The sequence below is a fragment of the Globicephala melas genome, chromosome 18 (assembly GCF_963455315.2).
Source record: "Globicephala melas chromosome 18, mGloMel1.2, whole genome shotgun sequence".
In the NCBI taxonomy this organism is placed as follows: Eukaryota; Metazoa; Chordata; class Mammalia; order Artiodactyla; family Delphinidae; genus Globicephala; species Globicephala melas.
The window spans coordinates 15457861-15476661 of NC_083331.1; the positions used below are offsets into that span (position 1 = coordinate 15457861).

At 39.8% G+C, this 18801-nt stretch overlaps 1 protein-coding gene across 1 annotated transcript in view; it reads left to right on the forward strand.

Moving 5' to 3' along the window:
* Positions 1-18801, forward strand: part of NEK5 (NIMA related kinase 5) — a 65063-nt gene that overhangs the window by 19871 nt on the left and 26391 nt on the right. The window contains exons 5-16 of the mRNA XM_060287929.1: positions 1824-1907; positions 1991-2061; positions 3124-3210; positions 5084-5138; positions 6420-6620; positions 6698-6779; positions 8495-8607; positions 10609-10793; positions 13388-13454; positions 14296-14412; positions 15506-15592; positions 17122-17214. Of these exons, the coding sequence (XP_060143912.1) occupies positions 1824-1907; positions 1991-2061; positions 3124-3210; positions 5084-5138; positions 6420-6620; positions 6698-6779; positions 8495-8607; positions 10609-10793; positions 13388-13454; positions 14296-14412; positions 15506-15592; positions 17122-17214 (1242 nt within the window). The remainder of the gene's footprint in view (positions 1-1823; positions 1908-1990; positions 2062-3123; positions 3211-5083; positions 5139-6419; positions 6621-6697; positions 6780-8494; positions 8608-10608; positions 10794-13387; positions 13455-14295; positions 14413-15505; positions 15593-17121; positions 17215-18801) is intronic.

Consider the following 18801-nt stretch of genomic DNA (forward strand, 5'->3'; position numbering starts at 1 on the left):
TTGCTTCAGAAAGAACCGTGTCTGATTTTTGGACAATCTCATGTAGGATGCCTCTGAGATGAATCTTCATGGCGGAAAAAAAAAAGTGAATGTGGATGTTCCTCAGCCATTTAAAATGTGATGTATTTATAGCTTCACTTTTCTTCCTTTTATCGTTGGGTACTCTTTTAAAATAGCTATCCCACTTTGCTAGGGAGGATAGAAGCTCTTCTTAGCAATGGCTATGTAGCTTCATTCGCTATTAAGAGAGAGGAGAGAAAAGGTGAAGAATAATGGCCTCAGGTCTCATTCTCTCTTTGCACAAACACATTTTTCTTCTATTCTCTGACCTCCCTTTGATACCCTCTTGGGAGTTGTACTTGTGAAGGAGACAGGTGTGTGGGGTGGGGACTGAAGAATTGGACTCAGGGCCTGTGTGATTGATGGGAAAGGCCACGGCTTCAGGCAGGGCACAGGAATGGCCTGCCATCTTTATTTAGGGCATTTGTTTCGTAGTTCTCTTTTAGCATTTAAGAGCATCAGACCCAAATAATTTCCTCCTAGAGTTAAATTGAATGTGGTGGGTTTCCCCAGTGGCGCAGTGCTTAAGAATCCACCTGCCAGTGCAGGGGACACGGGTTCGAGCCCTGGTCCGGGAAGACCCCACATGCCGCGGAACAACTAAGCCCGTGCGCCACAACTACTGAGCCTGCGCTCTAGAGCTCGCGAGCCCCGACTACTGAGCCCGCGTGCCACAACTACTGAAGCCTGTGCACCTAGAGCCCATGCTCCACAACAAGAGAAGCCAATGAAAGAGAAGCCCACGCATCACAACGAAGAGTAGCCCCCGCTCACCAAAACTAGAAAAAGCCCGTATGCAGCAACAAAGACCCAACGCAGTCAAAAAAAAAAAAAAAAAAAAAATTGAATGTTGTGAATGTATGAATGATTAAAGAATCAGTATCTCTAACCTCTGTAAATTTAATCAAGCATTCTCCCTATGCTCATTTACATTATATATTAAATTCTGTATTTGTAGAAACCCTCCTTTCTTCCTATCTAGGTATTTTTTTGCCGCATTTAATAAAAATACTTTTCTCTACACAATTTCAAACTACATTTCCCATTTGGGGGAAAGAACTAAAATTACAACTGAATCTTAGTATCTGGAATGTAGCTTTTTTTCTATTGTTTTCCTCTCTGTGTATAATTTGGTGGACAAAGAATCATTGAAATTTTAGAGTCATTTAAATAAATCTCTGTAGGTATAGACATAGTTTAATAAAGAGGCTCATGGCCAGCTAAGAAAATCATATCTAAGAAATAAAATTAAACTTTAAAAAGTTTAAAAGTAAAATATTTCTTAGTTTTATATTATATACTTGTATGTTGATATTTCATTAAAAATTTTAGTAACCTCACAGATTCTCCACTTCTTCCTCTTTCTCTCTTTGCCCTTGACACCTTCCTTCCACTGAAAAGGAAAAAGCAGTGGCACTAGGGTTATCAGGAAACAGAGCTGCTTGTCTACTCTCCTGATGCAGTTAGCAACCCAATGTTAAGAAAAAAGAAGATCATGACTTGCCTCCCTCTCTTTCTTGGTTCTGTTTATCTTTCTCTGAGTGCGGTGTTCCTTTTCATACCAACACATTTGGATTGCCTTTTCACACCTCCATGTTTCTAACTGTAAAAAGAAAATAGTACGATAAGATGGTATACCTATTAGCTTCATTCATATAACCGCACACACAAGTATATTATTCCTCTCTTCTTGTATGTTATCATGAAGACATTTCAGTGATCACCAGACTCCTCACCAGTTTTGTTTCATGTTCCCTCTACAGATTCTGAGTTGGTTTGTACAGATTTCTCTAGGACTGAAACATATTCATGACAGGAAGATCTTACACAGGGACATAAAAACACAGGTAACAGCTCAGAGACAAAATCAAGACAGATCTTTTGTTTTCTTGAAACATCTCCAGCAACATAGCATTTTCTCCACTTACAGAACATTTTCCTTAGCAAGAATGGAATGGTTGCAAAGCTTGGGGACTTTGGTATTGCAAGAGTCCTGAACAAGTAAGTACTTTTTAAAAACACTTTCTTTCTGATCGTAACAGCCAAAATATGTATTTTTAGTTATCATGAATTAAGATATTAAGAGCTTGGTTTCCCAGTAATTTTTGATAACTGTTTATATAAGTGTATTAAATCATTCAGATGCTACTTTGTCTGAGATTAAAATTTGCAGGTAGATAGGAGAAGGATGGTGGCGATGTATAGTGTGATATAAGCTGATCAAATGAGATGTGACTGAAATGCGTATAAAGCTAGTGAGCGTTTCGTGAAACAGGCAAATTCACACGTGCTGGGGGGAAGGTATTGATGCAGCTGTTTTGGAAGACAGCTTGGTGGTCATAAATATCAAGAGATTTTTAAATGTTCCATTTCTGAGAATTTATTCGAAGGGGATAATTTGAAATCTGGAATAACTTAGATGCCTAATAATTGGGAAATGGTCACATTTCATAAAACTTAGCACAGCATGTACCTGAATATTATAAAGCCACTAACATTTATGATTTGGAAGACTTCTTGATAACGTGAGGACAAACTTTGTTATATTAAGTAATAAAAAAGAAAAAAGGGAATTCTGAATTTTAAATATGCTATGATCACAGCTATGTGGAAAATATGCATGGAAAAAAGACAAGAAAGAAATATGTCAGAATTTTAACCTAGTTGTTTGGGGGTTTTAAGAGTCTGGGTAAATTTTTTCTTCTTTATTTACTTTTATGTTTTCCAAATTTTAAATCATGAGATTGCATTACTTTAGTCACTGGAAAGAGGGAGGTTTTACATGTGAGGGTTTCGCAATGTAACAATGGTACCTCTTCGTGCAATCTTTAAGCCATAAAATTTTTTCTAATGTGTAGATTTTGGGGAGGTGAATTATAAGCTTAAAAATCAATGAATTTTATTACTATATTATTAATATACAGTGTTTTGCTTTATTTTAGTATGTGATACATCAAATTTTGTGTCCACTTTTATACTTTTTTCTTGCATGTATGTGTATGTCTTAAGCCCTTTCTTCAGTAATACACTGTGTTATTTTATTATTTAATATAATTTTGCTAGTACCATGGAACTTGCTAGAACTTGTGTTGGAACGCCTTACTACTTGTCCCCAGAGATCTGTCAGAATAAACCCTACAACAATAAAACGTGAGTTGCTGACGTTTGGTTCGAAAGTCGCAGTAAAATCTGATGCATTCTTTCTTATGGTGCTTTTGTAATTTCATTTTCTCCACCTGTGAAGTGAGGCTCCCAGTGACTGTCTCTGACCACTTCAGTGTTCTCTGAAGGTTTTGAACTTATTTAGAAAAGACACATTTCTTTTGAAGATGCCAGTGATAGAAAGAATAACATTGAAAATCGCAGTCACTGTGATGTCCATCTGTGTATTTGATTCTCATGCTTTCTAAGCCCTGTTTAGCCTGTTGCAGGAAAGTGCTGTAAATGGGTCAGAAGACGGTGAGGCTGGTGACTGAGTACTGGTTTAGCAGCCAGGAATCCTAATATTGACTCAGTCGGCAATTGCACCAAGTCAGTCCATCTCTGTGGGCCTCATTTCCCCTACCTGCAACAAAGAGAGCTGGTAATAGTTAAGGCATAGGTAGACAGGTAATTGTTAAGGCATCTTCCAGCTTTAAAATTCAGCTGGCTTTTATGTATGTGGTACCAGAGCGTACTGTCAGGAATAATAATATTAATAGACACAGTGATAAAAGATGAAGATGAGGTAGTTTTTACTTCCATGGAAGGAGAAGGAAAAGTTTTCACTTTTCAAAGCTGTCTGCCAGCTGAACCAGTTGGCCTTGCAGGAAGACTGAGTTTCTTTGTGGAGTTAATGTCTGTTTGTTTAGGAAAATACCCAAGGGATATTTGGCTGTTTTACTTTGAAAGAGAGGGCAAAGCCCTAAAAAAGAGTGGTAAACATTTCTCCACATAGTGAAAGAGCAGGCATTTCTTGGAGACAGCCTCTGACTTAGAGAAGGGGTTTGGCCTCAAGCTGAGCAGGAATGCAGCTTGTGTAGCCGGGGTAGAAGGGCAGGCTGTCCAGAGCAGAGCACAGTGCTACATAGAGAGACCCCTAGCTCCGCAGCATTGCTTTGTTTCCTTGCACTGCATTTTTAAGGATTTGAGTCAACATTTAAATATGCTGGCCTGATGCTTTCAATAATTGGAAGATCCTAGCAGTAATTGTTATGAAACCAGATTCATTTGCCTGATGAACAGACAGGCCAAATGCTGAGGCACCGAGGTTTGCAGCAGAGAAAGGGTTTATTCACAAGGCAGCCAAATGAGGAGACTGGAGTACAAGTCTTAGATCTGCCTCCCTGAAGGTGAGGGGCTTGAGATATTTACGTGTGGTCTTTGGCGTGGTCTTAGGCCTGGGGAAGGAGGATTGGAGGTAGGGAAGAGGTGAGGTAACTGGTGTTCTGGATACACATATCTGAGTTACCTCCTTCATAGGATGCATGTTCAAAAATGGAGGTGTTTAGCATGATCAGAGGGTGGTGTTTTGGGCCCTCTGAGGTCAAAAGGTCATTCATTGGACACCTGCACAGGCCTAGTTTTAGCACATTTTTTTCAAGTTCATTGAGTACCAGATACTCTGGTCATCACTTAGTCTAACTTTGGTTTTGTCAATAGCCTTGAATAGAATATTCCTTTCTAAATCAACCAGATGTCACCCTTTGAATCAAACAAATCCATGTTTGAGTTCTGCCTTCCTCCTCCAAATTGCTCAAGATTCCACACATGGACACATTTTCTTCGAGCTCATCACATGAAGTAAATATTGAGCCATCAGATTCTAGCAAAGCCTGTATACCTTTTCTTTGCTAGGATTCTGACAAACTACAAATTTTCCCTCTAGTTTCATTAAGAATTGATAATGTACTGAAAGCATTTGTGAAAACTTGTCAACCTATGTAAAACTGTAAAGATGCACCAATATAATGTACTGTAAGGTTAGAGGTTTTCATTGAGAACTACTGATATTTCTTAGCCTGTCAACTCTTATCTTACCCAGGGATATTTGGTCTCTTGGCTGCGTCTTATATGAGCTCTGCACACTCAGACATCCTGTAAGTATATTAATCGTCAGATTAATCTTGAACTACATAAATGAAATTAACCTCTTGAGAGGAAAAGGTTAATGTTTGGTTTTATTAGATTGTTAAAAATTATATGAACAAGCTATTAACAAGAATGACAGCTCCATATATACTGACATGGAAAGATATCCAAGCTATATTATAAAGTACACAATCCAAGTTGGAGAATAGTACCTGTGGCATATTTCCATAAAAATAAATTATGTGTGAACGTATCAATACATAATCAGCAAAGGGAAAAGGTGCGTGGGGCGAAGATTGTCGGAAACCAGGCACAAGCTTCCAAGAGCCTTTCCCAGTAGAGTCACACAGGAGGCACTGATTTCTCCAGCAACAAGTTGTGACAGTACATGTGAAATGTAATCTACCAGGGAAGCTCATTCGAGACCCAGTGTCCAGGGTTTTTGTTGGGACTGGTCATGTAGGCACCTCTGCCTAGCAAGTGCCAAGCTTCTAGATTCCCAGGAAGAGAGCAGGTATTCAGCATAAACCATGTTGTTTGCACAATGTGGGGAAAAAGAGAGCCACTCGGAACATTTTGGGAATGGTGAGAACTCTCCTGAAATCCAAGTTCCCAGATGCCAGCCAAGGGCCCATGTAAGCAGGCCTTTCTAAGGATAGCAGTCTTAGACCATCTATGTTACCTCTTTTGTACACAGCTGTCGTTTTGTTGTTATTGTCATTATTTTCAAATAGTAAGTGTCAGATAGTAAGTGTCTAAGCCAAACCCGATCTTTTCTGCCACGCCATTCTGCCCAGCATTATCGTTATGTGTAAATAATGATGATTTCATACAATGGAATGTTTTCTGGTTTATGAAGAATTTTTGAGGAAATGGTTTATGTTATATTAATTTAAAAAGCAAGATATAAAATTTCATATTGTTATGATCTCAACTTTGTAAAATAAACATTATTTTTAAAAAGACTAGAAGGAAATATACCTCTGGGTGGTGAAATTGTATGTATTTTGCCTGTTTATAATTTCCTATACTTTCCAGTTTTTTAGAATGAGTAAATATTTTGATACTAAGAAAAAACCTAAAAAAACCCTTTTTTAAGTAGGATGACATTTCATTGAATAACCGCCTACAGTATCTACTCATGAAAGATTAGTTGATGGAAACAGTTCAGGGTAGACCATAGTGCTTCTAATTAAAGCTATATAACATTGTTTTGTTTCTTGATATTACTTTAAATACTAGCATTGAATTTTTCTCTGATTTAGTATCACCATTCCTTGTCTTTTCAGTTTGAGGGTAACAACTTACACCAGCTGGTTCTGAAGATTTGTCAAGCTCGTGTTCCCCCAATATCTCCAAGGTTTTCCCATGACCTACAGTCCTTAATATCCCAGCTCTTTGAAGTATCTCCCCGAGCTCGACCATCCATTAGTTCCATTTTGAAAAGGCCCTTTTTAGAGAATCTTATGGCCAAATACTTGACTCCCGAGGTGAGTTTTGAGGCGATTCTGTTTGGATTTTGACAGAGATTTTTACTAGCAGGTCCTGACACACTGTTTGATTTTAGGTCATTCAGGAAGAATTCAATCACACCCTCAGACATAAAGCAAGATCGTCTGCTTCTCGACCTGCTGAGAAGGTGGTCCCAGGTAAGAATGATTTAACCATGCAATCAAAAAACATTGATTGTGTCTCACGCAATGATTTATAATATATGGCTGATAACTTTAGCAGAGAAATTCCTCCAAATATGTTGAACATGGACATTTAAAAAATATGGGCAGTATAAGCAGAAGAAAAATTATCTTGTCAAGTGGTGACCTGGGGGCGTGCCTGTGTATCTAGTTTATGCATGACCTGGAGGATTCATCTCCTCTCTTCTCATCAGTCCGGAAAACTTGATGAAGCAGTGGATTTGCTGATAAAGAGATGCTCAAAGAGGTAGAATCTAAACTTAACTTTTGTGTAGGGAAGGGATAGAGAGTCAAAGAAGGTTCACAGACAGACATGGAATCATGAAATGAAGCTTATTTTTCTGAAATAGAATGGACTGGCGATTAAGAGTTCTCCTGCAGAGGCCTGTTGGAGCTGAAGTTAGGATCTCGGACCTAACTGGTAACAGTGGGAGAACGTTATTATGTGACCCCCAAAGAAAGCAGCTGATACTTTATGGTAATGATAAATGGAGCAGCAGTTGTAGTGGTGGAGTTAGGAATCAGCTGATGAAGTACTGTGTGTGTGTGTGTGAAAGAGAGACAGACAAACATTAAAGAGAAAAATTACTAATTCAATTGATAATTGAAATAAGAGCATCAGGATTTTTGGCCATAACCAAATGTCTCAACTTTAAGGATGAGAAGTAGAAAATCTCTCCAAGGAATGGATAATGGGGGAATATTATCCACTGTGATGGAGAAACTAAAAGTGAGAAAAGTTACAAAGGGAAAGTGAATTAATGACTCTGCCGTGTTTAATCTCGTTTGCCATCGTTATATGTTAGTCTAGATTGAGCACATTTAGTAAGTAGAGGACGAGAGAAAGTGTATTGTCTACATTTCTAATATAGGACAGATAGGAAAACAAGAACACATTTTTTTTTCTATTTATTTTTGGCTGCGTTGGATCTTCGTTGCTGCGCGCAGGCTTTCTCTAGTTGCGGCGAGCTGGGACTACTCCGCGTTGTGGTGCACAGGCTTCTAACTGTAGTGGCTTCTCTTGTTGCAGAGCACGGGCTCTAGGCGCGCGGGCTTCAGTAGTTGTGGCTCGCGGGCTCTAGAGCAGAGGCTCAGTAGTTGTGGCGCACGGGCTTAGTTGCTCTGTGGAATGTGGGATCTTCCCGGACCAGGGATCAAACCTGCTTCCCCTGCACTGGCAGGCGGATTCTTAACCACTGTGCCACCAGGGAAGTCCCAAGAACACATTTTGAAGGTGACAAACACAAACATATTCGAAGACCTACTCATCCATTTCAAACAACAATGCAACATGAATGCTGTGGCCTGATAACCCAAGCTCTGATGACTACATTTAATTAATTGTAATTAAATTAATTTAGTTAATAACTTAATTACTAAATATGCCATTATGTTATGCATATTGTTTCCATAAATGCTAATTCCCCAATTTTTAAAAAGTAGTGTTATGTATTACTGGAAATATGTAAAGGAACACTGGAAAAAATGGTTTCCTCCATTCAAAGAACATGTGTAGTAATTTTCCATCAGCACTTCTCTCCATGGGTATAAATGTCTCTGGTTAAAGAGAGCTTACTGTGTTATGAAATGCCCCTTATACTCTCACAAGCATAATATTAATGATGTGGAAATTTTTAAAAAATTAAGTTGTTTTATTTTGGTTAAATAAGATTTTAAAATGCAGAAAGTGAGATTCCAGGGAAAGTGCCTGCCAAGATCAAGGAGGAAGGACATATGTAGAAATGAATGGAGACCGCCAGCTGGAGTCCAGAAGCCCATATCTGTAAGTCATGCTAAACCCTTCCTCTGTTTTTTTTAGTGGATGGCATATTCTACAGAACTACTTGCACATGTTCATGAGGTACAAGGTCATTACTTTGGGGTTCACTAGTTTTGTGCTTGTAATAAAATTCTGTAATGAACATTAAGATGGTACTTCATGGGACGGCTTCAAGTTGTTATTTTTAACAATGCTGTATTTCCTTATAAGTATTCCATACATTAGTTTTGGTTTTCTTTTTATAATTCAAATTCTTTTAATTTCTTTAAGTAAATAAGGTTTTTCTATGTAGGACAAGTGAGTAGCATAGTGGCGGAAAACATGCATTTCATACTCCTAATTCTGATGTTACATATAATTGAGAAATTTTTATTATATAATCATTGATTTTTTTTTCCCCAGAGTTTCTTCATGCCAGTTATTTGAATCCACTTCAGCAGAATGTTGAATCTTTTAGTTTATGCTAGTGAAATGCTTCTGGTACATAAAAATGGCTATTGTATTTTAATTGAAAAATTGTATTTTAAAAGAAGGCTTATGGTAAAAAAAAAAAAAAAAAAGAAGGCGGCTCATGGTATAAAGTATGTTGTGATTTAGAATACTCTGTAGCAAACCCTGTAGGAGACAAAAAAAAAACCAAAAACAAACATCTAAAAGACTCATGGATGGATGGAGTTAGGCGAACCCATTGACATTTTCTTAATCCTTTGAAAGTTTCTCCTAATGCAGTGAAATGAACGGGCCTGCATAGGAGCCACCTCTGATGTTCTCATTACCATTTGGGACTTTAGAGAAAATCCTAAAGAAGCTGTTTTTTCCTTCTAATACTTTTCTCTATTTCTAGCCATTTTTCAAGTAATTAGTAGTAACTTCTTTGTGTTGTACATAGGCAAACATTGTAAAACTAAGAAAACGACTTCACACTTTAAAAGATTTTTAAAATAAATATACAATCTATCTTTAGACTGATAAGGAAAATTATATACATTTACTTTAATATTTGAATAGAATATATAAATGTGCCATTTTTGTAAGTTAAAGATGGTTAAATATCTACAATTCCATATGGTTCGTATGTATATATATATGAGCCATACAGCATTAAGAAGAACAAAGAATGTAATGTGTTACTTCTTTACAGTGAGTATATTTCAGTTTTAACCACTTGTTTGGTTATTCGTATTTCCAGTTATAAGTTCCAGACCTTTCCAAAGGTTTGATCTTCGTTTTTTCTTTTGTTAGCAACTGTTAAGTGGACAGCATGGTCACCATAAATTGACCCTATTTTGCTATTTAGCAACAGGGTCTTGACTGGTTTTCATATGTTAATCTGGTCTGATTCTTGTCTTCCAGCTCAGTGGCCTCTACTAAGGAATGCTAAGATAAACGTTTGTTTCTGGTTCTCCTCTCATTCTGTTCTGGTTGGGAAAGGTGGTGAGGCATAGCTTGAGATGGTCATAAGCTGGTCACAGCTGTTACATGACTTTCCTTGTGTTTACATGGGAAGAATTGACTCTGAGTGATTCAGCATCTTCTTTCCTTCCAGTCATGTTGCCATTTTGTATTTAGTAAATTTATCAGAACCTAAACGTTTTGCAAATCCCCAAATCTGTGAGTTGCACAATACAGTATTCTCCCATAAAGTCTAGTAAGGTGTAAATAAATTTATGAAAAATAAGAAATAATAATGCTGAGTTTAGTTTCAGATCTTGGGTTGGATAGATACTCACTCGCTAGGTATTTCTGATACACTAGCCATGAAGTATACATGATTCATATTCACACCTTAGCAAAATTATAAACTACTGCACTACAGTACTTAGACTTCTAAAACATTTTTCAGTTCTAGGATTTGGGGATTCTAAGATTACTCAAAAACAAGTCTAAAGCAAAAACGAGATAGCTCCAATGCCTTGTCATAGCTATGGTCACTATCAAACTGTCAGTTGTTACAGACTTTAATCATGTATTTAAAAAATATCTCTCTTCTTTTTAATCCCGCAGATAAAAATGGTAGAAAGGCCCAAACTTGCTGCAGTGTGTGGACATTATGATCATTATTATGATCAACTTGACTTGTTGAGGGAGAGAGCCAATGGACAAAATTACCACTATGTTCCTCAGAAAGATACCAGAGTTGAGGAGGATTATAATCAGGAAGAAAGCCACAGTCCATCTTCAGGTCAATGGTAATGTCATAGTCTACTTAAACTTGGGTCCTCTGAAAATAGTTTGCTATATCAACATTTATTCTGAAGTCCTTCCAGATTCTCCTAAAACATCTGGAAAGAACTTCCAGACTCTTCATTTTAAATACTTAATTCACAGTTCCCTTGACCCTTTTTCATCTTAACTTTGATGTAGCTAATCTTATTCATGTAGCCATTTGACTGTGGGAACAGATTAATGCTCTTGAATTTTTAATGTCTTTTCTTTTTCCTAGTAAATTCCACTATCCGGGAGTGATGAAAATAGTTGTATATGTATCATTTTCCAAATATTAATATTATTAATAATAATTGAATTGTAATCAAATTATAATTTGACACCTACTGAAAAGTGAAATATATTTCATTTAGCATTTATATTCTTCGGATTTTTCAGAATATGGATGTATTAGAAAGAAAATAATATAATTATGGTGTACTTTCAAAAAGTTTACTCCATAACAAATTTCTACAGATCTACAATACTTGTTATGGTTTCTTTCACACTGATGTCAGTGTTCTATGATCAGAATGATTGACACCCATCCACAGCCCTGAAGACCTAAGTCTGAGGGGCATGTTTTAAAAATGCTTTTGCCATCACACTTTTTCTTTCAGTGTTGGGAATTTGCTAATTTTTGGTGTCTGTGGTTATTTATTGTTGAAAGTTTGGACAAATAATGAAACATATGAGTCTATATGATGGTGATCTCATCAGATAGCTAATGAACATTAGATAAACAAGAATAATAAAAGAATGATTTCTCCAGAAATGCGTGATGGGAAAAGTAGACATTTTATTTTTAAAGATATTGGGTGCGGTTATGGGTTTTTTCCATCTTCATAACATATTTTAAATGACCTCCATGATCATCAAAAGTTATGTGTTCCATTCGTTCAAATTATAATATTCATATAGGACTCAACTAATGAATGACATATTTTACATAAGAACTAGGTACAGGCACAAAGCTCCCTTTCCCTTTTCTCAGCCACTGGGAAACTGTGTCTTCCACCCTTTGTCTAGATATGAGAGCTGTCAAACTATCAAATTATTTTGATTATGTATGATTGTATCTCCCAAACTCTCACATAAAATGGTAGAAAGGTCCTTCTCTTCCCTGTATGCTGCTGCCCATCATCTTACGGTGTTCCAGGATGCCCCTCTGATGACTGGTAACCCCTCCTCACTGTTATTCCAAGCCTCCGCCCAGCTTTCTCTCTATCAGAGCTTCAATTCCATGGGAATCAAGTCTTGATGTACTCGTCTGGAGGAAGAAGAACCTATAGAGGGTTGGGGAGAGAAAGAAAGACAGAGAGAGAGAGAGAGAGAGAGAAGAGAGAAGAGAGAGAGAGAGAGAGGAGAGAGAGAGAGAGAGAAGAGAGAGAGAGGAGAGAGAGAGGAGAGAAAGAGAGAGAGAGGAGAGAGAGAGAGAGAGAGAGGAGAGAGAGAGAGAGAGAGAGAGAAAGAGAAGAGAGAGAGAGAAATAATGTCTCTTGAACAGCCCCTGGATGACTGAATAGTTTTTCTCATGGAGATAAGTTTCTGAGAGGAGTGCTACATGTTAGCCCTCACCTGAGTCAAGCACAATCAATGTGTCAGACGCTGGTCAGGAACCTTCACAGAACTTGTCTCTTCTAATCCTCACATCACCCCCTGTGAGATTGGTACTGTGCCCATTTTACAGACGGGGAACTAAGGCCCAAAGACCGTAACTAGCTTATGATTTCATCATATTTCTGAACAACTGATTTATTAACTTGACTCTTCAGAAACTGGGGACCACTCATCCTGATGTGCCTAAAGGAGTTTCTGAAATGGCAGTTCTGTCTTTGGAGCCCAGGAAGTTGCTAGAATTCCAAAGAACTTTATCACTAACTCATACTATGATCTGAAATGTGGTAGTTTTTGTTTAGCAATCTGTAATTATAGAAATTCTTGTGGGAAATTCTGAAAAAAAGGTAAATATCTAGAACATAGGTACAAACCTGAAAATGGTTTGACTAGAATTGACCAGGATTGTGCTGGAAAAACACTTAAACATTTTGAGAGATGGAGAAAGCCTCATTTCTTTATTCATTAAGCATTTGTGAGCCAGCGTGAGGAGCAGAGGTGAAGGGAGGGGCCCCCGACCTGCTCTAAGGAGCTCAGAGTATCCTGCAGGCAACAGACGAGCAGCTACCAGTGCAGTCAGGGTGACAAGGCTATAGATTAGACACCTGCACACAGCATGAGAAGACCCTGCTACGGGTTTTTTTCTCTTTCCCTCCGACATATCATAGACTATGGGTGGACTGATTCCTGCCCTGAAGAAAAATCATTGTAACGGAATATTTTTGGGTTCTATCCTGTCCTGTATCCCCAGTTTTACTGTTCTCTTTACCTCCCTTTCTTCTGGATTTCAAAGCTGTCTTCTTTTCCAGTGTACACATTCTGTAACCTTGAATTACTTCTCGAACTCGGAACGTCACAGGTGAATTGTGAGTCTCATTACAGAACTGAAAATTCACTTGTCAAATTGGTGCCTGTGATGAATTAAAATTTCTACTCAGGCTGAACGTTTGTATTTCCTAAGGCTTGCCGAGTACCTTCAGAGGAGATGTGAAGCTCAACGACATAAGCTGAAAGTGGAAAAGCAATTGGTAAGTAAAATACCAAATATAAGACGCCATCAGGAATTTTCTAATGCTTTCTCTGTTCACAAATATTCATGGATCCTGAAGTCAAAGTTCATTCCACATAGATGATTAAGACTATTCTCCACTTTCCCCGGTTTTTAATAGCTAAAGAAGAATAATGGGAATAGGCTTCAGTTAGGGTCTGGGAAGCCTAGTCCCTTCCCTGGCTCCATCACTTGCTGTGTGACCTTAGGCAGGACATGCCACCTCTCTGAACCTCAATTTCCTTTTCTATAAAAGCTGTAGATGGGCTTCAAGGGCCCTTTCAGTGCCGCAATTCTTCGATTCTATTTTATTAGAATTCTACACATTTTCAAAGAGGGATTACTGTATTTTATTTGAAATGAAAGTTAACCTTTACTCTTAAGTATAGTGTCAGAATTCTGGGGCTGAGCGAGCTTGGATACACCTCCTATTTGTATTGCTCTTATTTTGAACAGCTCAAAAGTTCTAATTCTCTTCCCCTACCTAATCACATGCCCCAGGGGTTGCTAAACTTTTACAGGACTTGGATTTCCCAATTATAATTTAGCAGTTCAGAAAATGAATCTCGGTGTCTCACATGGTAGCGTAAAATATTGATTTGCTTAGACTAAACAACAGAAATTGTTTTATTTTCTTTACTTTTTAAATGTTTCACACTTAAACTAAGAAAATTCTACTGCTCAGTATAAAAACAAAACAAAACTCCCAAATACTGAGATTGATGATATAATTATTGTTTAAAGGATGGGGGTCAAGGTCAAATCATAAGATGTTTCCAAAATGCAAGTACGCTTTCTAAATTATTTCATTCTAATAATAGGGTATTCGTCCATCTTCTGCTGAGCCAAATCACAACCAGAGACAAAAGCTAAGAAGTAATGGGGAAGAGCCTGGATTCCAGGAGCTGCAGTTCAGGAGAAATGAAAGGAAGGAGCAGGTTTAAAACTGTCTGCTTCCAGGGCTACCGTTGTACTTCTCTCATTGTCTTTTGTGCTGTAATGGGATGTTGCTTTTAGCATCTACGGTGCACCTGAGAGAGCCCGTTACACAAACACTTGTTGGACACAGTGGTGTGACGCGCCATGCTGGGGTTCAGGGGAGAGAGAGATATGTATTTCACCTTCTCAGAGAATGCAGTGTCGATGAGTTCATAAGGCTTTTTACCTCAGATTGATAAAGTAACTGTCCATCCTGAACATTTTTGAAATTTGTATTAGTTCCCTAGGGCTGCCTTACAACAAACTGGGCAGTTTAAAATAACAGAAATTTATTGTCGCACAGTTCTGGAGGCTTGAAGTCCAAAGGGAAGGTGTCAGCAGGGCCACACTCCCTCTGAAACCTGGAGTGGAATCCTTCTTTGCCTTTTGTTAGCTTCCGGTGGTTGGTCCATGATGTTCAGATGCCCTGGTTTGCAGAGCCACAACTCCAGTCTCTGCCACTGGACATGGCATCCTCCTGGTGTGGCCGTCTTCTTAACAGGACACCTGCCATATGCATTAGGGACCCACTCTGCCCCAGTGTGACCACATCTTAGCTTAACTACTCACATCTGCAATGACACAGTCTCCAAATAAGATCACATTCTGAGGTCCTGGGGCTTAAGACTCCAACGTATCTTTTGAGTGGGGGGACAAAATTCAACCTATAACAGGATTATATATAAAGTAATTGTATGTCAGTAATGCATTTGGGGTTATATATAAAAATGAGATTATCCCAAGAGGCCGTATCCTCACTGGGGAGAAATACCACAGCCAAAGTGTAAGGCAGATTATCATTTTCGGGAGCAACGGCTCTTCCCTTACTCTATATCACACATTTCTAAATTCATAGGCTGTCCTGGGGACTTCCCTGGCGGTCCAGTGGTTAAGACTGTGCGCTTCCACTGCATGGGAACTACGATCCTGCATGCTGCGAGGTGCGGCCAAAAACAAAAAACAAAATAAAAATAAAATCATAGGCTGTCTAGAGATTATTCTGTCAGGTTGTTCACAAACATTTAACCTTTCGGGATTGGGATTGCTTTCCAGGAATACTGGAAGCAGCTAGAAGAAATACGCCAGCAGTACCACAACGACATGAAAGAAATTAGAAAGAAGATGGAGTGTGAACTGGAGGTAAATAAATTCATTCTTCTAAAGGAAGCGTTGCTCTATTGATTCAGAGCTAACTCAACTGAGCAGGTATTAAAAGTAATGCTCTTCTCATCGAAAAGATAAACTTTATCATGCAAACTTTAAGTAGGAAAGCTGTCAGATTTAATGGAAGCCTCACTTTATTATGGTTTACTTGAGGCTGCCCAAAGTGATGGGGCTGCCAGTCTCAGTTAAGAGTGGCTGTTACTAAAAGTATGGTTGATCATCTTCCCCATGAATCAGTCAATAAGTATTGACTGAGCTGTACTTTACTCGGGAACTGGATTAGATGCAGGAGGTAAAGTTCATGCCCGTTGGGTAGGAAAAGAGACGAGCATTTACTGAATTCAGCTATACTGGAATAGTCTCACATGCAGGGGTAAGATTTGAAAGTCCGTATAAGGCAACATTTGAGTACAGTGGAGATGATTTTTGAAAAATCCCTTGAAGGTGCCACCCTGGAAACTCATTCTTCCAATTCTCAGATCATTGCTTTTTCAGTAGAGCTCCAGATGAGATAGCTGGCCTGTGTCTGGAGACCACAATGCATGAAAAACACCCCTATGTTTGATTAGAAACACCCTCAGCGCCCGGGAATGTTCCTCCTATGACGGGCTGGTGGGCACCAAGAGCAGCCGGGGACACAGCCGGCCTCTCGTCTCACACGCACTCGAACTACGCACTCATTGTGTAGAACCTGCCCACACTACTGAAATTGATCTTTCCCTCTCACCCTGCCCCACCCCTGAGGGCATACAGCCGAACTAATATAGGTGCAATGAACATATGGTACCGTTCAATTGTATGCACTGGGCTCTGAACTAGAGCTTTCACATACATATCTCCTTTACTTATAGCAGAAGTTAAATAACTCACCCAAAGTCACTTAGATATTACCAGGCAGACTAAATAAATATCTGATTCTAAAACCTCTACTCTTTCTAAATAGTTAAATAAATAGTTGGAAAGATATGAAGCAATGATGCAATAAGGCTGAATCTGGTTAAGCCCCGTGAGTGCACGGGAGTGAAGATGAGTGGTACAAGCAGGTGGAGGATTTTTCTGGAAGAAGAGAGATGGGGCCAAAACTGGGTCTGAGAAGAAGAGTAGAATTTGGAGAGGCAGAGCTAAGGAAGAGGGCATCTGAAGGAACCATGCAAAGCTTCATGGCAAATGCCGTGGGCGGGGGCAGGCTGGCTGTGCTTCTCCCCAGAGCAGAGGTCTGGGTAATGGTGGGGAGCCTCGTGCCATCATCAGCCCTGTTTTTAAGACAGGTCTGCGATGGGAAGCCTGCGTCCAGGGAAGATGGACGGCAGACTTTTCTAGAGAGCCCAGGAGAGAAGCACTTGGGGGATACCAAAGGGAGCCGTAGAGAAAAGAAGCCATAAGAGAGCTCTCTCCAGCCATGTCCTCATTAGATCCCATTCAGGTCTAGCGGGGGACATTCAGAAAGTGGCCTTCAGAACTGATGCAGAGCCAATCTTGTTGACTGTGTATAATTTATGTTGAAGGAAGACTCAAAAATAAGTCATAAAACATATTTGGTGAAGAAGAGTGACCTGCTCATCCACCAAGAGGCACCTGAGGAAGAAGCACCTGTGCAGGTGATGGTTGTTGTTAGACGATGCTGTGTTTCCCAGGGAGTTCGCTCCAGCCCACTGTTCCTGCCCCTCCCTGTGCAGTAGAATCATGTGGGAAAGTTTTAAAAAACGGAAACAGGGACTTCCCTGGCAGTCCAGTGGTTAAGACTCCGTGTTTCCACCGCAGGGGGCACGGGTCTGATCCCTGATGGGGGAACTAAGATCCCGCGTGCTGCGCACCGCGGCCCAAAACAAAACAAAACAACAACGAATAACCAAAGTCAAACACCTGGGCTCCAAATGGCCTGGGGTGGGGCCAGGTGTCCCGTTTTCAAGAGCTAACTGGTGAGCTGGTGCGGCCAAGTTTGAGAACTGCCTGCAGGAACGTCCTCTGGTGGCGTTTGAGTCCGAGCCTCAGAGCGTCGGTCTGTGAATCTGACGGTTAATTTCTGTTTCAAAGTTATCTTCTTGGCATGAATAGGGAACCGGACAGAGCTGAATTATCAAATGGTTCTCAAAAGACTCTTCTTTTCCTTCTGGGAGGTCTTTCCCCTTCATCCTCAAGATGCCCCGAGGGCTCGACTGAGGGTAGGTCAGAGGAACCCATGCTGAGCGAAGGCTGAACAGCCTCCCTGAGTGTTTTGCTTTGTGAAAACCTGGAGACCTTCACAGGAGGCGGTGCCGAGAGCTCTAAAGTGGACTGAGGTTGAATTTTCCACCCAGTGGGGTGGATGGGGCTTAGGGGTCTAATGTAGCTGTATTTTAAGGGAAAGAAAGCAGTATGACACTTCTCATGCAATTGAGACAACCAGACTACACAATCAAATCAGACAGCCAGCCTCACAGATATAAGTAAGACACCAAGTCACGTCCTGTTTCAGAGCGTGTAATACTGCGAGGCAGGAAAACACGCTTCCCAGGGTTGCAGGGCAAACGACTGATAAAAATTCAAACTGACAGATGCGGTGTGTGAAGTACGTAGACGAGGCAGTAATTAATTCTAAGGGGGAGGTGGTAGGGACCTAATGTGAAATGGTGGAGAGAAAAGAGCATTTACACACACACACACACACACACACACACACACACTCACACACACACGGAGACTCATAAGTTTCTGGTTCGGAAGGAATAGTACATTTTACCAAGATGGGGAAGAGTGGGGAGCAAGCTTCTGGGGGAAGGGCACTCGAGAACCACTTTGGATGTGCTGAGTCAGGAAGATCTGAGAGATCACATCCCTGCTTCGCTTCGGAGCCTTTGCCCTGCTTTTCCCTCCACGTGGAACACGCTTTCCCCAGACCTTCACAAGCCAAGGTCCAGCACCATTCCAGGGCTTAAATCAAATGCCACGTAGGCTTTTCCTGTATTATTCTCATCTGCTCTTCATTTCCTATGCTACTACCCTGTTTTATTGATGACATTTAACACCGTCTGAAATTATGTCATTACTTTAACTCATTTATTACCTATCTTACTCCAGTAAAACATGAGTTCCGTGTCAGCAGGGACCTTCTGGTCACGTTCTGCACCAACCCATTGTGTAGGACAGTATCTGGTCCGTAGTGGGTGCTCAGTATGAAACTGTGGAATGAATATTAAAGTGAAGAT